Here is a 26,668-nt window from a genome sequence, read left to right as displayed (position 1 = left end):
ACTGCGGATCCGCGGCCGATCCGCTGCGGATCCGCGGCCGATCCGCTGCGGATCCGCTGCGATCCGCGGCCGATCTGCTGCGGATCCGCGGCCGATCCGCGGCCGATCCGCTGCGGATCCGCGGCCGATCCGCTCTGTGTGCACATGCCATAACCCTACCCCTAACCCTAACCCTACCCGTAACCCTAACCCTACCCCTAACCCTACCCCTAGTTCTAACCCTAACCCTAGTGGTAAAAGAAAAAAAAATATTTTCTTTATTTTATTATTGTCCCTACCTATGGGGGTGATAAAGGGGGGGGTTTATTTATTATTTTTTTATTTTGATCGCTGTGGTAGAACCTACCACAGCGATCAAAATGTACCTGTAACGAATCTGCCAGCCTGCAGATTCGGCGGGCGTACTGAGCATGCGCCCGCCATTTTCCAAGATGGCGGCGCCCAGCGAGGACACGGCCGGACACCGGGAGGCTCGGTAAGTATGAGGGGGTGGTGGGGTGGTGGATCGGAGCACAGGGGGGGGGATCGGAGGACGGGGGGAGCGGACAGGAGCACGGGGGAGCGGACAGGAGCACGGGGGAGCGAACAGGGGGACGGAGGGGGGTACCTGACAGAACGGACGACTGGGGAGGAGATCGGGGGCGGTGGGGGGGGCCAGTACATGATTTCCAGCCATGGCAGATGCTATTGCAGCATCGGCCATGGCTGGATTGCAATATTTCACCATTTTCATAGGTGAAATATTGCAAATTGCTCTGATTGGCTGTTGCACTTTCAACAGCCAATCAGAGCGATCGTAGCCACGTGGGGGCAAAGCCACCCCCCCTAGGCTGAAGTACAACTCCCCCTCTCCCTGCAGATCGGGTAAAATAGGAATTAACCCTTTCACCCGATCTGCAGGGATGCGATCATTCCATGACGCCGCATAGGCGTCATGGGTCGGGAAGGGGTTAAGATGGGCAGATTTTTGTCTGAATTGTGCACCCAGTGATAGTGTAACATTTAGATATAGTATTTAGATAGAACTCTCATTGCCATTGGGCAAACTGTGTGGAGAATGAAAAATTGTTACTATAATCTTTTGATAGAAAACAGCGAACTTCAGCACTCAAAAAAAATAGAAACTTTTTTTGAGCAAAAGGTAAATCCAAGTATTCAGACCCATATGAATACAGATATTTACAATTCATCAATGTTTCGGCGTAACACAATTTTCAAGATATATCTTCATATAAAAATATAACAGTATTAATAATTAGTGTATCAGAAATTATAACAGTGGGTCAAAGTAAAAATAAAATAAAGTACACCTCTATTACCTATACATTAGATCATAATGCTGCAGAGTATAACATACAGGTGCTTCTCAAAAAATTAGAATATCCTCAAAAAGTTGATTTATTTCAGTTCTTCAATACAAAAAGTGAAACTCATATATTACGGTATATAGAGTTATTACAAAGTGATCTATTTCAGGTGTTTATTTCTGTTTATGCTGATGATTATGGCTTACAACCAATGAAAACCCAAGTCATTATCTCCGTAAATTAGAATACTTTATAACACCAGCTTGAAAAAATGATTTTAAAATCCGAAATGTTGGCCTAATGAAAAGTATGTTAAGTAAATGCACTCAATACTTGGTCTGGGCTCCTTTTGCATCCAGTACTGCATCAATGTGGCGTGGCATCGAGGCGGTGAAATTGCAAAAAACCCTGCAATTCTACAGTTGTTTCTTGTTGTGTTTTTTGTTTGTTTGTTTTTTTAAACTATGTTCACTAAATTGCAGAAACTGACCTTCCACTATGACTCTCCAGGTCATTACGAGTTCATAGACCCTTTTGAAAGTGCATTGAACAGCAGGGTGCATTGCTGCTGAGGAAAGAAAAAAAAAACTCTTTAAATCTTCTGCTTAGCGAGCGTGAACGAGCTGAGTGTGACCGGAGCGTAAGTGCAAACGCCCGGTAAGTGTGTGACTTGTGATTCAGTGACTTTGGAAATTGCTATCTGTATTTTATTAATACTTTGTATTTATTTTTTATTTACGTTTTCTGTCTGGTGCAATCCCTATTAAGAAATGTGCTCCACTATTGTTAATGCCATCCAGTGCACATCTTGCCACATGTATGCAATTCTTGAGCAGCCGGTCGAGGGTGCATACTGCTGTGCGAGATGTGAGCATATTGTGCATTTGGAATCCCAGATTCTGAATCTAAATGTGCAGCTGACAACACTGAGATCCATAGACAATATGGAAAAGAGTCTTCTGCTGACTGAGCAGACGCTGAATGGGATAGATGAGGCGGGGGATGGTAGGATGGAGCTGCAGGACAGTGAAGCAGCAAGCTGGGTGACAGTTAGGAAGCAGGGTAGAGGGAAGAGTGCCAGGGAGGCTAGTCCTGATCTGGCACACCCCAATAAGTTTGCTAAGTTGGCAGATGAGGGGGTGCCAGTACAGGGGTAGCACAGCTGCAGCCAGGCATGTTCTCTGAAAGCCGGAGGAGTGTCTGCTCCAGTAAGGAGGGAAATAGGAGAGCAGGGCAGGCTAGACAGGTGCTGGTAGTGGGGGACTCAATTATTAGGGGAACAGATAGGGCAATCTGTCACAAAGACAGGGATCGTCGAACGGTGTGCTGCCTACTTGGCGCTCGAGTCCGACACATCGCTGATCGGGTGGACAGATTACTGGGAGGGGCTGGTGAGGACCCAGCGGTCATGGTGCACATTGGCACAAATGACAAAGATAGAGGTAGGTGGAAGGTCCTTAAAGATGATTTCAGGGAACTAGGCTGCAAGCTGAAGCAAGGACCTCCAATGTGGTATTTTCCGAAATACTGCCTGTACCATGTTCCAAACCAAAGAGGCAACGGGAGATTAGGGAGGTTAATAAGTGGCTCAAGAATTGGTGTAGGAAAGAGGGGTTTGGGTTCCTGGAGAACTGGGCTGACTTCTCAGTTGGCTACAGGTTCTACGCTAGGGACGGGCTGCACCTCAATAGGGAAGGTGCAGCTATGCTGGGGGAGAAAATGGCTAGAAGGTTGGAGGAGTGTTTAAACTAGGGATTGGGGGGGAGGGTATTCATTTTATAGGAGGGGAAGATAGGGCAGATAGAGACCTGGGCACAAATAAGGAAGTTGGGGGTGGCGGTGGCATGGGGGTGGGGTTAGAGCAATTAATAACTTAAGAAAGAATAGAGATACAGAGAGATTCACAAAGTGCATGTATACTAATGCCAGAAGCCTCGCCAACAAAATGGACGAATTAGAATTAACGGTGTTGGAGCATAATTATGACATGGTGGGGATATATGAGATGTGGCTGGATGAGAGCCATGACTGGGCTGTTAACTTGCACAGCTATAGTCTGTTCAGAAATGACCGTACAGATAAGCGAGGGGGTGGGGTGTGTCTATATGTAAAATCATCCTTAAAACCCATCCTGCGTGATAATATATGTGACTCTAATGAAACTGTAGAGTCCCTGTGGGTGGAGATAAGGGGATGGGGAAAAATAATAAATTGCTGATAGGGGTTTGTTATAAGTCTCCAAAAATAGTGGAAGCAACGGAGAATATCCTCATAAAGCAAATAGATGAAGCTGCGACTCAAAGAGAAGTCATTATGGGGAACTTCAACTACCCTAAAATACAGTAGAGAACAGAAACCTGCAGTTCCAGCAAAGGTAATAGATTTTTAAAAAAGAAGAGAATGTCCAGCTTCACCGAATCCGTAAAAAAGAGTTTTCTTTATTCACAAACTTTAAGCATAGAGGATAAAGACTTCAGCACGAGCCATATGGGTAAGAATCTCAACGCGTTTCTGCAGACTAAGCTCTCTTAATCATGACATTCCAAAAGACCCATGTGTCCCACTTAAATAGCCCTAAACCGGAAAACACACCGGTGGGGTAAATGATTAACATAACTAATTTGAAAAGTGGGCGTAAGATAAACAGTTATAATAAGTTCATAACACGGTAATCTATTTGAACAATATACTGTGCATATATAACAAAACAAAAATATTACCAATGATTATACAGATTAAAAAGATTTATACAATGAAATCTATATAGAAGATAAAATATACATAGATAAAAATTATTATTAAGAATTGAACAATTATGGCTACAGTTATTAATAACTAAATACTTTGAACATTGAACATGACAACAACAAATATAAATTGCAAAAAAGAAAAAAAAAAAAAAACAGTACCAAAGGCAAAAGCAAAATATTCATGAGTAGTTACAATCGCAGGCAGAAAACGCAACAAATGTGCTTATGGCACTAAAATGACAATTACTTGTACTGTATGTTTTGCCATATACCAAGCTTATTAGACACAAAATGTCTAAGGAACATTTAAAAAACTTTTTTGCTCAAAGTGAAGAAAAAATCCACAAAGCGGAGATGAAAATAACGGACATAAAAAAGCGCAAATTAGAACGAGATTTAAATGACTATTCCGTGGATCAAGTTTATGAGTGGGGGAGATGGGAGAATGTGAATAAATCCCCCAGACCCATACTGAGACGTTCTAAACACCATTTCAATCCCCATCATTCACCCAAACAGGTGACTTTCAGCTCATCTGAGCTAGATACTTCAGCCGGAGCTACAGAGGACTCAGATGCGGAAATAGCACAAATGTCAAAAAACTTGTATTTCAAAAAGAAAAGCGTCCACCATACCTCAAAACAAGAAAATACGAAGAAGGGAGGAAGCACCAATCTAAACAAAGGAACACAGAGATACCACTTGAAGACTCCACATTAGGTAACTTTGACGTCATTAACTTGTCCTCTTTTCCACTCACCCCGGATCAACAGGCTTTGCTTTCGCACGGACTTAATTTTGTTCCCAGCTGTAATTTTGATTTGTTTTCCACTATTTGTGAGGTTAATAAATTTATTAGAAATATCACACTTAAATTGCACTTTGAGGAAGATATCAACCCCACTAGTGAGGATAGTGTTATACCAGGTAATCAATTTAAATCACTCAGCTTTAAGGTACCGTCACACTCAGCGACGCTGCGGCGATATAGACAACGAGCCGACCTAAACTAGATCGCTGGAGCGTCGCTGTTTAGGTCGCTGTAGAGACGTCAAACACAGCAGCTCCAGAATGATGCAGGAGCGATCCAGTGACGTAACGGCAACTCACTTCTCGTTGTCGCTGGTTGTTAGCTCCATGTCAAACAGCCGGAGTGTACCGACTGGCTAGAAGGAGACGCTGCGACGCCCCCTATGCTCGTTGCTGGCGTCGTTGCTTTTGATGTCAAACATGACGATACACACCGACCTGGCGACGAAATAAAGTTCTGGACTTCTAGCTCCGACCAGCGATGGCACAGCGGGATCCAGATCGCTGCTGCGTGTCAAACACAACGAGATCGCTATCCAGGACGCTGCAACGTCACGGATCGTTGTCGTTCTCTTTGCAAAGTTGCTGAGTGTGACGGTACCTTTACTGAACAACTATTGCTCACATGCCTGCAAGACCTTGATTCTGAGAATCAGGATTGCATTCCACTGAACTCTCATTTACATATAATGAATCCTCATTTTTATCCTGTGCAATCTAGGAGACCTGCCATGGATAAATTTCAGAATGCTGTGGAATTGGAATTGAAATCAGTGTCTGAGAATTTACATCCAACCAACTCCAATTTAACACCTAATTTGAAGATAGCTTATGAACAGTTAAAAAATAATGACAACCTTGTAATCAAAAATTGTGATAAAGGTGGTTCTGTAGTTATCATTAATAAAATAGATTATGTGAGTTGGGTAGAGAACATGTTGAATGATAAGGCTATTTATGAGCGTTTGAGAAGTAATCCCACAGAGACAATTAAAGTGCGCATCCACAAAATTATTGATGAAGGTTTTCATTTGGGTTTTTTTTTAATAAAAAAGAAATGGAGTACCTTAAAGTGGAAAATCCTGTAATTCCCATATTATATGCCTTACCCAAGACACACAAGGGCACCAATCCCCCTCCCATGAGACCAATTGTCTCAGGAATTGGTTCCCTTGGTGAGAAATTAGGCGAGTGGTTGGATTCACTTCTCCAGCCTCTGGTTCAAAGGATTCCAGGTTATCTGAGGGATAGCTCTGATGTACTTAATGCCTTGCAGGATTTTACTTGGTGTAGTGGGTTCTCTTGGATCACTACAGATGTGATCTCCTTATATAAATCTATACCTCATAAAGTGGCCTTACATGCATTAAAATTTCATCTACAGAAATATAGTAATTTTGCATTAGAACTTCAGGATTATATTTGTGATGTAATTTTCCTTATTTCTAACAATTATTTCTGTTTTATTGATATCTTCTACAGACAAACTAACGGTGTTTCTATGGGGGCGAAATATTCCCTGTCTCTCGCCAATCTCGTCATGAGCTGGTGGGAAGAATTATATATCTATACTGTTGACAATCCTTTCAAAGACCACATACTGTGGTACGGTAGATATATTGATGATGTCATTTTAATTTGAGGTCCTAATTTTTCTGTTACAGAAAAATTTGATTTTTATCTAAACTGTAATTTTTTCAATTTAAGATTTACGGTGTGCCAGGATTTTAATGAGGTTAATTTTTTGGACTTGAAACTAAGAGGCACACATGGAGATGTGGTTACAACTTCCACCTTTAGAAAAAGCACTGCAGGTAACACTATCTTACATGCCCATAGCCATCACCCTAAACACACTATCAAGAGCATTCCGGTGGGTGAAATGATTAGAGCTAAACGCAATTGTAGCTCACAAATAGATTACAATAGTGAGGTTATCCAAATCAAGGAAAGATTGAAAAAGAGAGGGTATACTAACTGGAACTTAAACCGAGCTGAGAAAATAGTGGAGGGGAGACCGCGTTTCTATTCAAAACCAAAAAGAAAAGAACGCACTAATACCGGTCCAGTCACATTAGTCTTACAGTATAATAATCAATTTACTGCGATTAGGAAAATTATTCAAAATAATTTGTGTATCTTGAGAGAGGACCCAGAAATAGCAAATATCTTAAATAATGGTTATAGAATTGTATTAAGAAGAGCACCGTCCTTAGAATTGTATTAAGAAGAGCACCGTCCTTAGGCAAAACACTTTCACCTAATTGTTTAAAATCTCCACATCTTAATCCTCAGAGCTGGCTTCACACAAAGGGCTTCTTTAAGTGCGGACATAAAGTTTGTAAGACTTGTACATTTTCTTTAAAGTGTTCTAGTTTCATGGATTCTAGTGAACAACACACATTTCCCATAAAAACGTTTCTGAACTGCAATACTTGCAATGTAATTTATATCATGGAATGTACGCTTTGTCGTTTGAAATATGTGGGCAGTACTATACGTCAGCTCAAAGCCAGAATTCGGGAACATATTCACGACGTAGAAAATGCTAATTCCAATAGGAACATATCACAAGTTTCTAAGCACTTTTTAGATTGCCATAACAGCAATTTAGATTCACTAAAAATCTATGCCATAGAAAAAATATACAAGTCACAAAGAGGGGGTGATGTTGAAACTATATTGAGGAGCAGAGAAGCTTGGTGGATGCTAAAATTAAACACTAGGGTTCCAGCGGGTTTAAATAAAAGAAAAGACATGTTATTTTATTAATTATCAGTTCTCTTATAAATATATATATATATATATATATATATATATATATATATATACATTTATTATTTTTTTTTTTATTATTATTATTTTATTTTTTTTCCCTTTAGTATATAAATATTGATCACAAATTTTTTTTTTTCCATATGCCCTTCTTTAGGCTGGATTCCAGAATTTGGTTTTGTTTTATTCTATATTTCAACACATACTATTCACATTTAGTTAGTTGCAGGAATTTATTTTGTTTGGAATGAGATTGTTTCATTCTTATGAGTATTAAAATCACAACATCATACTGTATTATATTCTGACTACTTGTGCGCCCTTTTTACCATGGGTTTTTAGTATTGCAGCATTAATAATACATATGCCACATGTTTTCACATATCATATTATTCACATCCAGTTAGTTGTAGAAATTTATTTTGTTTAGAATGAAACCATTTCATTTTTATGAGTGTTATAATCACAATATTATATTGTATATTATACTGACAACCTTTTGTGCCCTCCTTATTACAGGTCTTTAGTATTGTAGCACTAACAATATACATGCCGCGTTTTCTTGTTGCGGTTTAATCATTCATAAACCTCTTGTTCTTGATAAGTATTTACTATGGGTGCTCAATATTGTAGCATTTAGGGTATGTGCACACGTCCGGATTTCTTGCAGAAATTTCCTGAAGAAAACCGGAAATTTTCTGCATGAAATCCGCATTTTTTTTTTTGCGTTTTTTTTCCATTTTTTTCGCGTTTTTTTAGCATTCTGCAAGCGTAATTAGCTTGCAGAATGCTAAAGTTTTCCAAGCGATCTGTAGCATCGCTTGGAAAACTGACTGACAGGTTGGTCACACTTGTCAAACATAGCGTTTGACAAGTGTGACCATCTTTTTACTATAGATGCAGCTTATGCAGCATCTATAGTAAAAGATAGAATGTTTAAAAATAATAAAAAAAATAAAAAAAATGGTTATACTCACCTGCAGGCGTCCGTTCCTATAGATGCCGGTGTGGTTCAGGACCTTCCATGACGTCACGGTCACGTGAGCGGTCACATGACCGGTTTCGACCAATCACAAGACCGTGACGTCATCGCAGGTCCTTCACCGCACACCAGCTATAGAAACCGAAGCGGCAGCATGCAGCGGAGAGGCGGGAAGACATCGAAGGTGAGTATAGGACTATTTTTTATTTTAATTCTTTTTTTTTGACCAATTATATGGTGCCCAGTCCGTGGAGGAGAGTCTCCTCTCCTCCACCCTGGGTACCAACCGCACATAATCTGCTTACTTCCCGCATCGTGGGCACAGCCCCGTGCGGGAAGTAAGCAGATCAATGGACTCCTAGGTGTGCGGAATCCCCTGCAATTCCACATTTTAATGAACATGTTGCTTTTTTTTCCGCGATGCGATTTTTTCGTGGAAAAAAAGGCTACATTTGCACAAAAAATGCGGAATACACTGAAAATAATGGGAGGCATATGTTAGCGTTTTTTTCGCGTTTTTATCACGTTTTTATAGCGGAAAAACGCGAAAAAAACGCGAAAAATACTGAACGTGTGCACATGGCCTTACACTACACATGCCGCATTTTCCCTTTTGCGGCTTTAATTATTAATGAACTCTGTGTTTTTGTTAAATACTCACATTTAGCCACACATCACTGGTTTCATTCTTTCAGCCTTATCCTACTAATTGTATTCACACATGTAACAATGGGTTAAATAGGCTTTTTCACTTTCATTATAAGTTTCTCTAATTCCCCTCTCATAATGGCTAACTGTGGCTGTGCTTCTGAGCAGGAGTTTTTAGGCTCTTATCTTTTTCTTCTATTGTTGTTTAGCAACTATTTGTACTGTGTCATGTGCACTAATTAATCTTGTTTAGAGTCTCTGCACTAATCCCTGCCCATATTGATCTGATAACATCATGCAGCCTAAAGGCCCCGTCTCACTTAGCGACGCTAAAGTGATCCCGACAACGATACGACCTGTCAGGGATCGTTGCTGCGTCGCTATGTGGTCGCTGGTGAGATGTCAAACAGTGAGATGTCAAACAGTGAGATCTTCCCAACGATCGCTGCTGCGATCTCACTGTTTGACATCTCACCAGCGACCTGTAGCGACCTGTACAACGATGTCACATGGGAGCTATTATGACGATTCAGTGTCTGAGTCGTCAACGAGGTCATTGGTAAGGTGTCAAACACAGCAATGTGTGCTACCCAGCGGGACCTCAACGATCAAAAAAAGGTCCAGGCCATTCCTACACGACCAGCGATCTCACAGCAGGGGCCTGGTCGCTGCTACGTGTCACACATAGCGAGATCGCTACTGAGGTCGCTGTTGCGTCACAAAACTTGTGACTCAGCAGCGATCTCGCTTAGTGAGACGGGGGCTTAAGGCTACTTTCACAGTAGCGTTTTTTTGCATACGTCGCAATGCGTCGTTTTGGCGAAAAAACGCATCCTGCAAAGTCGTCTGCAGGATGCGTTTTTCCCCATAGACTAACATTAGCGACGCATTGCGACGTATTGACACATGTCGCAACCGTCGTGCGATGGTTGCATCATGTTGTGGCAGACCGCCAGCAGCAAAAAACTTTACATGTAACGTTTTTTTGTGCTGACGGTCCGCCATTTCCGACCGCGCATGCGCGGCCGGAACTCCGCCCCCACCTCCCCGCACCTCACAATGGGGCAGAGGATGCGTGGAAAAACAGCATCCGCTGCCCCCGTTGTGCGGCGCTTGCCCAGTATGCGTCGGTATGTCGGGCCGACGCAGCGCGACGGCCCCGTACCGACGCTAGTGTGAAAGTAGCCTTACATACGGTAATTTCTTGTGTTCTCTTTTGTTTTCAGTTCCTGAAGCATGCTATCATATCTTAAAATAGTTGATGGTTCTTTCTTCTTTTTTGTTAATAAAGAAACGTCACTAATAAGCTTGGCATATGGCAAAACATACAGTACAAGTAATTGTCATTTTAGCGCCATAAGCACATTTGTTGCGTTTTTTGCCTGCGATTGTAACTACTTATGAATATTTTGCTTTTGCCTTTGGTACTGTTTTTTTTTTCTTTTTTGCAATTTATATTTGTTGTTGTCATGTTCAATGTTCAAAGTATTTAGTTATTAATAACTGTAGCCATAATTGTTCAATTCTTAATAATAATTTTTATCTATGTATATTTTATCTTTTATATAGATTTCATTGTATAAATCTTTTTAATCTGTATAATCATTGGTAATATTTTTGTTTTGTGATATATGTATATTGTTCAAATGGATTACCGTGTAATGAACTTTTTATATCTGTTTATCTTACGCCCACTTTTCAAATTAGTTATGTTAATCATTTACCCCACCGGTATGTTTTCCGGTGTAGGGCTATTTAAGTGGGACACATGGGTCTTTTGGAATGTCATGATTAAGGGAGCTTAGTCTCCAGAAATGCATTGAGTTTCATGTATCCTTTAATAAGATGTGTAGTAGGGGGGTTACAAGGACACTAAACTTCAGGAGGGCAAATTTCCAACGGATGAGAGAGGATCTTGGTGCAATTAACTGGAACGATATCCTGAGACATAAAAATACACAAAGAAAATAGGAGACGTTTATTAGTATCCTGGATAGGACCTGTGCACAGTATATACCATATGGGAATAAACATACTAGAAATAGGAGGAAACCAATATGGCTAAATAGAGCTGTAAGGGGCACAATAAGGGACAAAAAGAAAGCATTTAGAGAATTAAAGGAAGTAGGTAGTGATGAGGCATTAAATAAATATAGAAATTTAAATACATTCTGTAAAAAGCAAATCAAGGCAGCAAAGATTGAGACAGAGAGACTCATTGCCAGAGAGAGTACAAATAATCCCAAAATATTCTTTAACTACATAAATAGTAAGAAACTAAAAAATGATAGTGTTGGCCCCCTTAAAATAGTCTGGGTGAAGTGGTGGATGAGGATAAGGAAAAAACCAATATGCTAAATGACCCTTTTTCATCAGTATTTACACAAGAAAATTCCATGGCAGACAATATGATCAGTGATAACAAAAATTCCCCATTAAGTGTCACCTGCTTAACCCAGCAGGAAGTATGGCGGTGTCTAAAAATCACTAAAGTTGACAAATCCTCGACCCGGGCCTGGATGGGATACACCCCCGAGTACTACAGGTATTAAGTACAGGCGCCGGGAAAGATCAGAGGCCCAGCGCCTGCGCACTGCAGTACTTTGCTCTGCCCTCAACAGGGCAGACAAAGTACGCCTGCCCCAGAGCCGCAGCGTGAAGACAAGAAGAGGACGTCATCGTAAGAAGATGGGAGGCCCCGGACCGAACCGCGACGCCCATCAGATCGGACCGCCCACGTGAGTATAATCTAACCTGTTTTTCTCATCTTTCAGGATACATCGGGGGCTGATGTACAGCATTCCAGAATGCTGTAGATAAGCCTCTGATGCTGGTGGGCTTAGCTCATCTTTGATTTTGGGGGTGTTCCCTTTATTTTTTTGAGCAGTATATTTTGGGTGTACCTTATTTTGTCCCCAGTATGTTGCTGTCCTGTTATGATTGGTTGGTCTCATACAGGGGAACAAGTACATGCCCCTAGAGTAAAATCTCTGGTAATGACCTTTTTGACTTAACATACAGTAAATTCAAACCTACATTTTGTTTTTCTCAGCTTTACAACCTCTATGCTGTAATGTGACCAGTTTGATATGCTCAAACTGGTGAAATTTTATCTTTTAAAGATCTGATTTACAATTTAATAATTTATAACAATCCTAATAAGTGCTCACAATAAATTCAAAGTCAAATCAAATGATAAACCATAAAGGTATCCTGCTGCTTGAAATATCAAAATGCACAATCTCTAAATGTAAATGAAATTTACAATAGACAATCAATGCATAGCACATAACTTTTCTGTCACAGCTCTTCTTCACCTGCGAGGATTGTCCTAATAGAGAAACATGAGAAAATTCACTTTCCTTGTTGGAATATTTCTTAGTGGATGCTCTGGACTATGCAATTCTTAAAAAAGGTGAAAACAAAAACTAGTCATAGATGGATTTAGGTATCACATTCACTTCTAGTGGGAGGAAAGGTTGGTAACTAGGAATTCTCACAGACAGCGACTTTATTGTATTAAGATACAGAAACTACATTTTAATTCAAATAAATCAAACTAGAACTCTAGCCCTTGCATTGAAATATGGCTTGCAATTTCCATTTTATTAGATTTTGTTGTAAAGTTTTCTAGCTTTTCATCTCCTGTCAGTGTCAGTCTGCCTCTCCCTGGATCTCTGAGTGCAATGCCTGCCATTATTTGGACAAAATGTCTAGTATCTCTTGCCAGATTCTTGACACAAGCTTATAATAAGCAATGCTGCATATAAAAAGCTAAAGGTGCAATTTTCCTTCCTAATAATAATAAAATAAATAAAAAGATCAGTGATGGCTTTAATTTGATGTCTGGCATGCTGCCTCACAAGCCTAGTGAAGTTCAGTAGTGAGTTTTATACAAAAATGAATGTAGGTTATCGATAATGAACACCCTCAAGCTTTTTTTTTTCTTGAAGAGCTTTATGTATCTCTTTTATTCCTGTTTTTAACCACTTCACTAAAGTGCTTGAGTATTATGATTAAGTGATTGATGTCTAGAAATGCTGGTGGGGGGGTTATGCTGCAGGCTGGAGATGGTGCTGTAATAAATTAAGTGAAAATACCAATTATTTTGCCTTTGGCTTTTTGTAGGCTGCCTAAAAATCTGCTTTGGCAAAAGGACATTGTGGTACCATGCTTTAAAGATATAATATATATATATATATATATATATATATATATATATATATATATATATATATATATATATATATATATATATATATCACAGTTGTTCCTTTTCTGATCACTTTTCTTTATCACTCTTTACTAGCAATCTTCTCTGTCCCATTTGTATCTGATTTCTGGTTTGTATAGATAAATATTATTCTGCTGATTGGATGAGTGTCTGATAATCCAGAATATTTTATAGTTCCATATTAGGACCTATTGATACTGTAGTAAAGTTTTCTTTCTCTGTACTTTACTCTTTTTATAAGCGTGTAAGTATACTAAGCTTGTTCATTTCTTTTTCTATTTAAGGAGGCCACACAAGACCACCTTCGTATACCGCAGTACCCAACGTAAGCTACAGTGGTTTTGGATCAGCCATGAACATGAATACAAACAGCCAAGTGCATGGACATGGACCAAGCAGCTCCATGAACATGGGAAGAATGCCTGGAATTGCAGTACAGAACAGGCCGTATCCTGGTAACATGGGCAGTATGACTCCCAACTCTCAGCAAGTCGTTCCAGGGATGGGCCCTCCCATGCCTACTGTGAATCGTAAGGCGCAGGAGGCTGCAGCAGCAGTGATGCAGGCGGCTGCCAATTCGGCACAAAATAGGTATGTCTGGTGACATGTTAAGAATTGAATGTCCTATGCAATATATGGTTTTCCTCAGTTTGCTGCTTCTTCTGAACAATAAAAAGTAATGTAGACCATACAGTTCGAAAAGTATTCGTATTTAGATTAACTCCTCTTTCAAATTTAATTTACTACTATTGGTCGTATAATAATGGATTGACTGTTATATAATTGACGTTTGGGTAACCTTACATGTCCCAAAACACTATTAACCTGCACATATGGTGTTAACATGCAGGTTAATAGTATTCCAAAGCTGCCCATCAGGTGCACTGAAAGCCTGACTTCCCAGGAGGAGATTAACTTTATTCCACTGGCAGCCTCCTTCTCTCAGTCGTAGAGGCGCAGCTTCAGTCACCGTTCAGTACATAGTGAGTGGCAGCTGTAACCACGCATCAGCACTGACTGACAACTAGCTCAGTAGTTCATCAGTACAGAACTGGTTGTCAGTCAGTGCAGGGCAGGACTACAGCCGCCACTCACTATGTACTGAGTACTGACTGAAGCCTTCCCGACCTCACGTCTATGATTGAAAGCCGGAGGAATTAGGCCGGGGTGCACTCGCGAGTGCAATGTGAGAAACTCGCGCAAGTCTCTCACCTCAATACCTCGCACTGCCGCCGGCACTTGGGACCGGAGCTGTATGTATTTCTATGCAGCTGATTGCTCCGGTCCCGAGTGCCGGCGGCAGTGTCTGGTATTGAGGCGAGAGACTCTCATGAGTTTCTCGCATTGCACTCCCAAGTGTGACCCCTGCCTTAAGTTAATTTCCTCCTGGTAGGTATGCAAATTGCCTCTTGAGAGAAAAAGAGGACTCGATCCTACAACTTGTTGGACTGCTACTTCCAACAGGTGGCGCTATAGAGTTCAAGTCCTCTTTTTCTCTGAAGAGGCAATTTGCATATTAAATTTCCCAGAGGAGCATTACACGGCAAATAAGCCTCCTTACCTTGACAAGCCAGAGCTGGTATGTCACTCTCCTCAAAGAGAAACCTTACCCCTTAGACCTCCTGGTAGCTAGAATTTCAGTGCAGCTGCCTGGGCAGCTTTTGAATGCTATTAATCTGTAGATTACCACAATATCTGCATGCTGATAGCATTTGTGACAGGTTTCCTTTTAAAATCTGCAGATTTTTACTTCCCCCATGGAACTAAACAATGTGAGCCACATTTGAAAGCTGCCTTTAGCTAGTCTGTAATCAGAAGGAGAGTGCAGACCTATAAAGTTTTAAATTTTGCACTTTAGATGTCAATAATGAATTCCACATGGAATAACTGGTTGCGAGCATTGTTTGAAAGTGTTGGAACCCTTGAAATTATTCCAGAAAATGAAGTATATCTCCCAGAAAATGATTGTAATTACACTGTAGGGATTTGCTCCGGTAGGCAGTGGCAGGACCGCAGTGATGAGGCAACACAGAGGCTTTCAGTCCAAACTTCAGTGGTTTATTAACACTTTAAACAGTCGGTGGCAGAAAGTAAGAGAAAAAAAAAGCACAAACATACTCCAGCATGGAGAACCACAGGTCTCAGACACACCCTTGCACGGGACGGGCTTAACTAAGCTGCTGCCAGGTCAGAGGCGTCCACCAGGTGCCATTCCCAGGGTTGCTATGAGTCTTGTCGCCAACCTTTGCAGCATATGTAAACCAAGAAAAAACAATTCAGGCTCACTCCAGCCTAGCTCCTCACACAGAACATGTGCCAAACAAAAAACCTCCATTACATAGACTATAACCACACCCACAGGTGAGGTACCTATCACATGGGCTGATCACGTGATCGTGACATCACTGCAGGTCCTCAACCTTAGGGAAAAACCAGGCCAAATCTTATCCTGCTGGGAGAAATATATCTTCCGTCCACCACTACACCTTTTACTGCACTGCAACACGTTTTGTTAAACATATGTTTACTTCCTTTGTGTGTATTGGATCACAATGAAAAAATAGAAAAAAAGGCAAATTGAACATAATTTCACACAAAACCCCCAAAATAGGCTGGACAAAATTGTTGGCACTTTCAACTTAATATGTGGTTGCACAGCGTTTGGAGTAATAACTGCAATCAATCGCTTCCTATGACCATAAACAAAATTCTTACACCTCTAAACTGAAATTTTTAACCACTCTTTGGCAAACTGCTCTAGATCTCTCATATTTCATGGGTTCCTGATCCCAACAGCAATTATAAGATCTTTCCACAGGTGTTCAATTGTATTTAGATCGAGAATCATTGTTGGTGACTTCAGAACTCTCTAGCGCTTTGTTTCCTTCCATTTCTAGGTGTTTGTTGAAGTATGTGTGGGTTCAATGACCTGCTGGCAGACCCATGACCTAGAATGCAAACCCAGCTTTCTGACACTGGGCATTACAATGCAACACAAAATCCTTTTGTATTCTTCATGATGCCTTGCACACAGTGAAGGCACCCAGTGCCAGAGGTAGCAAAACAACTCCAAAACATTTTTGAACCTCCACCATATTTGACTTTAAGGTACTGTGTTTTTTTTTTTTTTTTTTTGTAGGCTTCATTCTGTTTTCGGTGAACAGTAGAATGATGTGCTTTACCAAAAAGCTCTATCTTGGTCTCAGGGCATGTGCACACGTTGCGGATTCTCTGTGGATCCGCAGCGTTTTTTGCAGTGCAGAAACGCTGCAGATCCGCAATTGATTTACAGTACAATGTAAATCAATGAGCAAAAAAATGCTGTCACACCTTGCGGAAAATCTGCTGCGGAAACGCCCTCGGTTTTAAAGAAATAGCATGTCAATTCTTTTTTGTGAATCTGCAGCGTTTTTGTACCCATTCCATTATAAAAAAATCGCAGGGGTAAAAAACGCAGCAAAACCGCAGCAAAAACGCACAAAAAAACGCTGCGGAGCCGCACAAAAAACCGCAGGTGCGTTTTCTGCCAGGAGAGACAGAATCCGCACTAGAAATTCCTAAGCGGAATCCGCAACGTGTGCACATAGCCTCATTTGCCTACAAGACTCTTTCCCGGAAGGATTTTGGCTTGCGTACATTTTGGCAAAATGCAGTCTAGCTTTATGTCTCTGTGTCAGCAGTGGGAATCTACTGGGTCTCCTGCCCATAGTGCTTCATTTCATTTAAATGTTGGCCAATAGTTTACGCTGACACTGATGCAACCTGACCCTGCAGGACAGCTTGAATTTCTTTGGAACTTGATTGGGGTTGCTTATTCACCATCTGGATTATCGTGCATTTGCAGCATTTCATCAATTTTTCTCCGCTGTCCATATGATTATTATTATTTATTATTTGTATTATTATTATTATTATTATTATTATTTATATAGCACCATTAATTCCATGGTGCTGTACATGAGAAGGGGTTACATCAAAATACAAATATCACTTACAGTAAACAAAACTAACAATGACAGACTGGTACAGAGGGAAGAGGACCCTGCCCTTGCAGGCTTACATCCTACAGGATTATGGGGAAGGAGAAAGTAGGTCGAGGGTTGCAGTAGTTCCGATGGTGTTGAGGTGGCCGTGTGGTCATTACAGGCTGTAAGCTTCTTTGAAGAGGTGGGTTTTCAGGTTTCTTTTGAAGGATCCAAATGTGGCGGATAACCGGACGTGTTGGGGGACAGAATTCCAGAGGATGGGGGATACTCGGGAGAAGTCTTGGAGGCGATTGGGTGAGGAGCGAATAAGCGTGGAGGAGAGAAGGAGGTCTTGGGAGGACCGGAGATTACGTGAGGGAAGATATGGAGAGACTAGTGCAGAAACATATGGAGGAGACAGTTTATGGATGGCTTTGTAGGTCAGCATTAGTACCATATTTTCCGGCATATAAGACGACTTTTTAAACCCTGAAAATCATTTCAAAAGTCGGGGGGTCGTCTTATATGCCGGGTACGGCGTGTGCAGGGAGCGGTCCTGTATGGTTCCCAGGATCTGGAGGAGAGGAGACTCTCCTTCAGGCCCTGGGATCCATATTCATGTAAAAAAAGAATAAAAATAAAAATTATGGGATATAGTTACCTTCCGACGGCCCGCGGCTCTCAGTGGTGCAAGTGGCGGCCTCCGTTCCTAAGGATGCATTCAGCGAAGGACCTTAGATGACGTCACGGTCACGCGACCCGCAGGCTGTCGGAGGGTAAGTATATCCCATATTTTTTATTTTTATTCTTTTTTTTACATGAATATGGATCCCAGGGCCTGAAGGAGAGTCTCCTCTCCTCCAGACCCTGGGAACCATCCACACCGCACACGCCGTATAAGATGACTGGGTGCAACCCCCGTCTTATACGGTGGGTATATCGCAAACTCCATATTTTTTATACATCAGAAAATACAGTAGTTTAAACTGGATATGCTGGGAAATTGGGAGCCAGTGAAGGGATTTGCAAAGAGGGGAAGCAGGAGTCCACAAAGAGGTAGATTGGTTACATTGTCATAGGTTATACGCTTCTTGATTATGTTGCGCACCGTGGACAAAGGAACATCAAGATCTCTGGAGATGGACTTTTAACCTTGAGGACTTGAGAACCAAAATATTGAATAATATCAACAATCTCAAACTGTTCTCTTCTCCTGTTTCTGTTCTCCATGCTTAGTGTGGCACACACAGACACACAATGCAAAGGTTGAGTTAATTCCTCACCTTTTTTATCTGGTTTCAGGTGTGATTTTCATATTTCCCACACCTGTTGCTTACCACAGGTGAGTATGAACGAGCATCACATTCTTGAAACAAAGTTGTTCACTCATAATTTTGTAACGGTGCCAACAATTTTATCCAACCCATTTTTGGGTTTTAGTGTGAAATTATATCCAATTTGCCTTTTTTTCCCTCTGTTTTATTTGTGCTTTCCAATACAGACAAAGAAAATAAATATGTATAACAAAACGTGTAATTGCAATCATTTTCTGGGAGAAATACTTCCTTTTCTGGAACAATTTCAAGAGTGCCATCACTTTTGACCATTATTGTATATCCCCCTTTCTAATATACACTGGTAAAAAAAAATAGAGGCAACACTTAAACAACAGAATATAACTCAAAGTAAATCAAACTTCTGTGAAATGAAACTGTCCACTTAGGAAGCAACACTGTTTGACAATCAATTTCACATGCTGTTGTGCAAATGGAATAGACAACAGATGGAAATTATTGGCAATTATCAAGACACACTCAATAAAGGAGTTGTTCTTCAGGTGGGGACCAACGACCACATCTCCGTACCAATGCTTTCTGGCTGATGTTTTGGTCACTTTTGAATGTTGGTTGTGCTTTCACACTCGTGGTAGCATGAGACGGACTCTACAACCCACACAAGTGGCTCAGGTAGTGCAGCTTATCCAGGATGGCACATCAATGCAAGCTGTGGCAAAAAAGTTTGGTGTGTCTGTCAGCGTAGTGTTCAGAGGCTGGAGGCGCTACCAGGAGACAGGCTAGTACACCAGGAGATGTGGAGGGGGCTGTAGGAGGGTAACAGCCCAGCAGCAGGACCGCTACCTCAGCCTTTGTGCAAGGAGGAGCACTGCCAGAGCCCTGCAAAATGACCTCCAGCAGGCCACAAATGTGCATGTGTCTGCACAAATTGTTAGAAACCGACTCCATGAGGATTGACTCAGATGGGGGTTGTGCTCACAGCCCAACACTGTGCCAGGACGCTTGGCAATTGCCACAGAACACCAGGATTGGAAAATTCACCACTGGCACCCTGTGCTTTTCACAGATGAAAGCAGATTCACACTGAGCACATGTGACAGATGTGACAGAGTCTGGAGATGCCATGGAGAGCGATCTGCTGCCTGCAACATCCTTCAGCATGACCAGTTTGGCAGTGGGTCAATAATGGTGTGGGGTGGCATTTCTTTGGAGGGCCGCTCTGCCCTCCATGTGCTCGCCAGAGTTAGCCTGACTGACATTAGGTACTGTAAGAATCATGTCGGTCTGGTAGTCGGGGGCAGGTATATCTCACCCATAGGTATTTGTCCTATGTGAATTAGGCCGCTCAGTATCTTCAGGATACCGTGGGGTTAATAAGTGCAGGAATAAAGGCTGACCAGCTGGAGGTTTCAGCACCGCTCTCACTCACGTTTGTCTCACACAGACAGGCAATCTGTGTGCCCCAGGCTGACACCTGAAACCTCCAGCTGGTCAGCCTTTATTCCTGCACTTATTAACCCCTCGGTATCCTGAAGATACTGAGCGGCCTAATTCACATAGGACAAATACCTGGGCGAGATATACCTGCCCCCGACTACCAGACGGACATGATTCTTACAGTACCGAGATGAGATCCTCAGACCCCTTGTGAGACCATATGCTGGTGCGGCTGCCCCTGGGTTCCTCCTAATGCAGGACAATGCCAGACCTCATGTGGCTGGAGTGTGTCAGCAGTTCCTGCAAGATGAAGGCATTGAAGCTATGGACTGGCCCGCCCATTCCCCAGACTTGAATCCAATTGAACACATCTGGGACATCATGTCTCGCACCATCCACCAACATCACGTTGCACCACAGACTGTCCTGGAGTTGGCAGATGCTTTAGTCCAGGTCTGGGAAAAGATCCCTCAGGAGACCATCCGAGATCATACAGGCACGTTGAGACCACACACACTTCTGAGCATCATTTCTTTGTCTTGAGGCATTTCCACTGAAGTTGGATTAGCCTGTAACTTCATTTTCCTCTTTGATTTTGAGCATCATTCCAGCCCCAGACCTCCATGTGATATTAGTTGTGATTTATTTTGATTATTTTTAGGTTTTATTGTTCTCCACGCATTCCACTATGTAATGAATAAAGATTTACAACTGGAATATTTCGTTCAGTGATATCTAGGATGTGGGATGTAAGTGTTCCCTTTATTTTTTTGAGCAGTGTATATGTCCCCATCCAGTGTCCCTTCCTTATATACATTTCCCTGTCATACCAGTCCCCTTTATGGTTATGCCCCTGTTCTGCCTCTGTTTTTTTATGCATTCTTCTAACCTTTGTCTAATTCCACAATATGCATAAAACAATAGCGGGCAGAACAGGGACAAAAAGGGGACTGGGATGGTGGGGACATATATACTAGGAAAGGGCCTAGGATGTAGCTGGCGCAGAGGCTGGCAGCACACAACTGAATGCCTTCTATGGCAACACATTACATCGCTGCCATGCGACGCCTGTGACTGGCATGCCGATGTCAGCTGCCGTCCCCTGACTAGGTGATAAATCACTGAGTAACACGTTTTTTACCATTTTGAACCTCAGGAGTGGTAACCAGATTCTTCTCAAGAGGCATGTACTTTTGACCCTCTCTGATGCTAGCTAATCACAAGCAGGCAGCATCACCGAGGTGAAGAAAAAAATAGCTCCCCAGAAAAGATCAAAACAGAGATTCTGAACATGATCTTGCTATTGTTCGCTAATCTCACATGACCCAAAAGTGTAATCCCTACTCCCTGGTCAAACAGCCTGAGGAAGAGCAACAGTATCAGGAGCTGGACTTCCTGCTTGTTAAATAAATAAAATGCCCTGCATAAAAAAAAGTATTCGGCCTCTCACAAATAATCATGCTATCACAAAGCTACTTGCCTAGGCAAAGATTGATAGTATGCCCTGTTACCTGTATTAGGTTTAGAGTAATGTATATTCCCAATGCTGCTCTCATGATGATGTGCACTAAGCTCAGATCCTAGTCCAGCTCTTCTCCTATCTCCACTCGGTAAGTATCCAGATCAAGGATACTTAGCGGGGTCACATAGGACTAGCAAAGTCTTGCAAGGTCACACTTTGATCTCTTGTTTTGACCTTCTCTAGCAGCGCCATTCTATTATTTCAATCTCTATGATGCTGTCTGCTTTTAATCTGCCATCATCAGGGTGGTGTTTAAAATGTAAAAAGTCATAACAGGTCTAAATGCTGCTAGTTTGAAGGGCTCACTTTTAATTGTTTATTATAAATTATCTTTTCACTCTTCTTGCATATAGATGTAACTATACAATGAAAATATGATGGTTTTACTGAAAATATAGTTACCGTAGTTAAATCCAGTCAGTAATGGCATGGCTCAGAAGTTGTGCTGTGCAATCAACAGTAGATGTCACTGCAATGGCTGGTATCTGTGAGAACTTCCATCTCATTTGTTCAATCGCCTCATCTGCCATAGGTGGGTAGACAAAAGTAGACGACTCCCTCACATCAGTGTCTTGCATTGCAATAAAGGAATGCTGATGGTTTGCCATATTATCAGGGGCCTAAAAAGACCCTCAGATCTGCTATAAATGTATGTATCTCATAGTTACTCTTTAGAAAAAGTAGAATTGAAATTAAAAAGAATCAGGGACTCATCGATTGAAAACGGTGACATTTGTATCTACATTTAGTGCACAGACAGTTTATAGACAATTTAAAAACAACCTCCCAAAATTAAACCAGGACTATCATGCACTGGATGCCATTAAAGTATATCCACATACAATAATACAACCCCTGGCAAAAATTTTGGAATCACCGGCCTTGGAGGATGCTCATTCAGTTGTTTAATTTTGTAGAAAAAAAAGCAGATCACAGACATGGCACAAAACTAAAGTCATTTCAAATGGCAACTTTCTGGCTTTAAGAAACACTAAAAGAAATCAAGAACAAAAAATGTGGTAGTCAGTTATGGTTACTTTTTTAACCAAACATTCGGAAAAAAATTATGGAATCACTCAAAATTAAACAACTGAATGAACATCCTCCAAGGCCGCTGATTCCATAATTTTTGCCAGGGGTTGTATACACACCAAATGTAATTTTAATCTAGTGGTATATTTAAGGTTACCATGTAACCGCAAGGCCTAATATTAGAGGTAACACTACTTTAGCATATTGTGTATACCACAGTATTAAATAAGCAATCAGCACATCGTATTTTAAAGTCCAGAATTGGATTTAAGAAGATTTATATATGTGTAGTTTCTTACGTTGTGTTAAAAAAAAGTTATAAAATTTTACTCATCCAATATATGGTATCTCCATAATCTTGATGACTTGTGTAATAGGCCACCACTTTATTTAAAATACACTGCAAACAATATTGAAAACAAATGGAAAAAAAGTTTTATATTTTTTTTAAACTCCTAAAGATCAGGTGCCATAAATATACAGCGCTTAATCTTATGCTTTAAGACAATTCTATTGATAATTTACATTATAGTTCTAAAACTCCTGTAATGTAGCAGGATCAGATACAGTACCTGGCAGTTAGACACAGTTACAGACCCTTGGGAGAACACAGAAGTGGTTTATCACTGCTTCTGTCTTCCTTTCAACATCCACATAGTACTTATTTCCAAACAATACTATTGGCAACAACATTTCTCCCAGTATGTACTGTATTAATACAAAAAGAGATGAAAACGGCTGGTTGCACCATAATCTACTATATAATTGTCTAAGGGTCACTTCCGTCTGTCCGTCACGGATATTCATTGGTCGTGGCCTCTGTCTGTCATGGAATCCAAGTCACTGATTGGTCGTGGCAAAACAGCCATGACCAATCAGCGACGGCCACAGTCTGGCGGAAAAATGGCCGCTCCTTCCTCCCCGCTGTCTGTGCCCGCTCCGTACTCCCCTCCAGTCTGCCGTCACACAGGGTTAATGGCAGCGGTAACGGACCGCGTTATGCCGCGGTGTAATGCACTCCGTTACCGCTGCTATTAACCCTGTGTGACCAACTTTTTACTATTCATGCTGCCTATGCAGCATGAATAGTAAAACGATTTAATGTTAAAAATAATAAAAAAAAAAAAAAAAATCGTTATATACTCGGCCCCCGGATCGACAACAGGCCTTTCCCGCTCGCGACGCTCCGGTAACCGGTCCATGCTGCGATCTCGCGAGATGATGACGTAGCGGTCTCGCGAGACCGCTACGTCATCATTTAGCGAGACCGCAATGCACTCTTGGGACCGGAGCGCACGAGCAGCGTCGGTAACCGCTTCGCTTGGATCCAGGGGCTCCGAAAGGTGAGTATATAACTATTTTTTATTTTATTTCTTTTTTTTAACAGGGATACGTGGGCTGAGCAATATACTACATGGGCTGGGCAATATACTACGTGGCTGGGCAATATACTACATGGGCTGTGCTATATACTACGTGGCTGGGCAATATACTACATGGGCTGTGCTATATACTATGTGGCTGGGCAATATACTACATGGGCTGTGCTATTTACTGCGTGGCTGGGCAATATACTACGTGGCTGGGAAATATACTACATGGGCCGTGCTATATACTACGTGGCTGGGCAACATACTACGTGACTATACAATGTGGGCTGCGCAATATACAGTGTGGGCTGCGCAATGTACAACGTGGGCTGTACAATGTACTACGTGGGCTGCGCAATGTACTATGTGGGCTGCGCTATATACAACGTGGGCTGCGTAATCTACTACGTGGGCTGCGCAATGTACTACGTGGGCTGCGTAATATACTACGTGGGCTGCGCAATGTACTGTGGGCTGCGCAATGTACTACGTGGGCTGCGCAATGTACTACGTGGGCTGGGCAATGTACTGCGTTGGCTGGGCAATGTACTGCGTGGGCTGCGCAATGTACTACGTGGCTGTGCAATATACTACGTGGGCTGTGCTATACACTACGCCTTCATATTCTAGAATACCCGATGCGTTAGAATTGGGCCACCATCTAGTGGTTTCTATAAATGTGGTTCTAACCATTGTAAAACTTGTGCCCATGCCATTGTTACTAAAACCTTTAAGAACTCAGATTTTTCGAAAGTATTTAGTATAAAACAATATATCAAATGTAACACTACATTTGTAGTATACAAGGTTGATTGCACTGCATGTCAGCTATCTTACATTGGATGCACCTCGCGAAAGCTGAAGGTTCGTATTAACGAACATTTATATGACATAGTAAATACTAATAATCCAACCCGCAGTACGTCAGCAGCATCTAAACATTTTATTTTGCAGCATGGTTGCAGTACTAAGTTCTTTCAGGTTTATGGTATTGAACGTGTTAACAGACCTTTTCAAGGAGGTGACGTTAAGCGGCGTCTCCTCACATGTGAGGCCTTTTGGATGTATTATTTAAATACGCGATCTCCAGCAGGGCTCAACAAACGTAATGAACTGATGTATTATTATTAGTATTGAACTGTATAGTCTATCATGTTTTTAATATTTATTTCTAATTTTTGTTTCTATTTGCATTCACGTTATGTATATATTTTTTGATGTGGACGTTTAAGACCTGTGAAGGGTCATGTGATCTGTTGCGCAGATCTCATTTGTTGTGAGTCTCTATATATTGTGGACATGTACTCACATTTATAGCTTGGATAAAGATCCTTCCGGATCGAAACGCGTTGCTCGTTTTCCCGTTTGCCTTTGGAGAGCTATACAGCCACTGTTTTTAACAGGATTCAATAAAGCTACAAAAGCCTGAATTTTATTATGGAGCTGGAACTGGTTTTTCGTTTTTTCTGGACTTGACCTCGTTGATCAGCGTGGAGTTCTGTGCACCTGCGGTGGTTGCTTGGTGAGCTGGCCCTCTTTTTCCTTTATATTTATAATTATTTCCAAACACCATATTTTTCAGACTATAAGACACACCGGACCATAAAACGTACCTAGGTTTTAGAGGAGGAAAATAGAAAAAAAAATTGAAGCAAAATTTATGGTCAATTCTGTACTAATAGTCCCTATCCTGGTATACATGATCCGCTCATCCCCATTGGTTTGCATGGCCCCCTCATCCCTATCCTGGTATGCATGGCCCCCTCATCCCTATCCTGGTATGCATGGCCCCCTCATCCCTATCCTGGTATGCATAGCCTCCTCATCCCTATTCTGGTATGCATGGCCCCATCCTGGTATGCATGGCCCCCTCATCCCTACCCTGGTATGCATGGTCGCCTCATCCCCTTCCTGGTATGCATAGCCCCCATCAGAAAAATGTAAAAAAAGCCATAAACATTCTACCTACCTTCCCTGCACTCCCTCGCCGCATCCAGTCCTGATGCCAGCAGCTGGTTTATCCTTGTAAGCAGCGCATGGCAGTGCCGTCATGCACTACTTACAAACAGAGGACAGCTGCCGGAATACTCACTGCTTGCCACACCGGGACTATGGGCATGGAGAGTTGTTGTGAATTCGGTTCGTGGGCTCCCCCGGTGGTCTGTTATGGTAGTGTCTCTTATGTGCCTTCCTCCATCTCTGATTACCTGTCGCCACCCTCTTGGGGAGTTTCCTATTTAAGGCTGCTTGGCTGTTAGTCATATGCCGGCCAACAATGTGCTAGTAGCATTCTGTTGCATTCACCTGCCTCAAGTTCCAGTTCAGCTAAGTTGAATTTTGTTTCTTGTTTTTGCTATTTTTGTCCAGCTATCTGCAATGTGACTCTTCAGTGCTGGAAGCTCTTGTGGACAGAAAATTACTACTCCAGTGGCATGAGTTGTCACTGGAGTTTAAAGTAATTTCTGGATGGTGTTTTTGAATAGTGATTTTTAGGTCAACCGTGAAGTAACTCTTTCCTGTCCTTCTGCTATCTAGTAAGCG

The 26,668-nt window shown here is 41.7% G+C and overlaps 1 protein-coding gene across 14 annotated transcripts in view; it reads left to right on the top strand.

Annotated features, from left to right (window-relative positions):
- ARID1B (AT-rich interaction domain 1B) overlaps nucleotides 1-26,668 on the top strand; it is a 1,358,614-nt gene that overhangs the window by 673,112 nt on the left and 658,834 nt on the right. For all 14 annotated transcript variants that reach the window (XR_013221738.1, XM_077289055.1, XM_077289047.1 and 11 more), the window contains one exon: nucleotides 13,791-14,097. Coding sequence is in view for 13 of the 14 variants with exons in the window: in XM_077289055.1 (XP_077145170.1) it covers nucleotides 13,791-14,097 (307 nt within the window). In the remaining variant the exon portion in view is untranslated. The remainder of the gene's footprint in view (nucleotides 1-13,790; nucleotides 14,098-26,668) is intronic.

Source organism: Ranitomeya variabilis, chromosome 2 (genome assembly GCF_051348905.1).
Source record: "Ranitomeya variabilis isolate aRanVar5 chromosome 2, aRanVar5.hap1, whole genome shotgun sequence".
Lineage (NCBI taxonomy): Eukaryota > Metazoa > Chordata > Amphibia > Anura > Dendrobatidae > Ranitomeya > Ranitomeya variabilis.
Note: the sequence above shows the minus strand (reverse complement) of the source record. Positions and strands in the feature narration are given on the sequence as shown.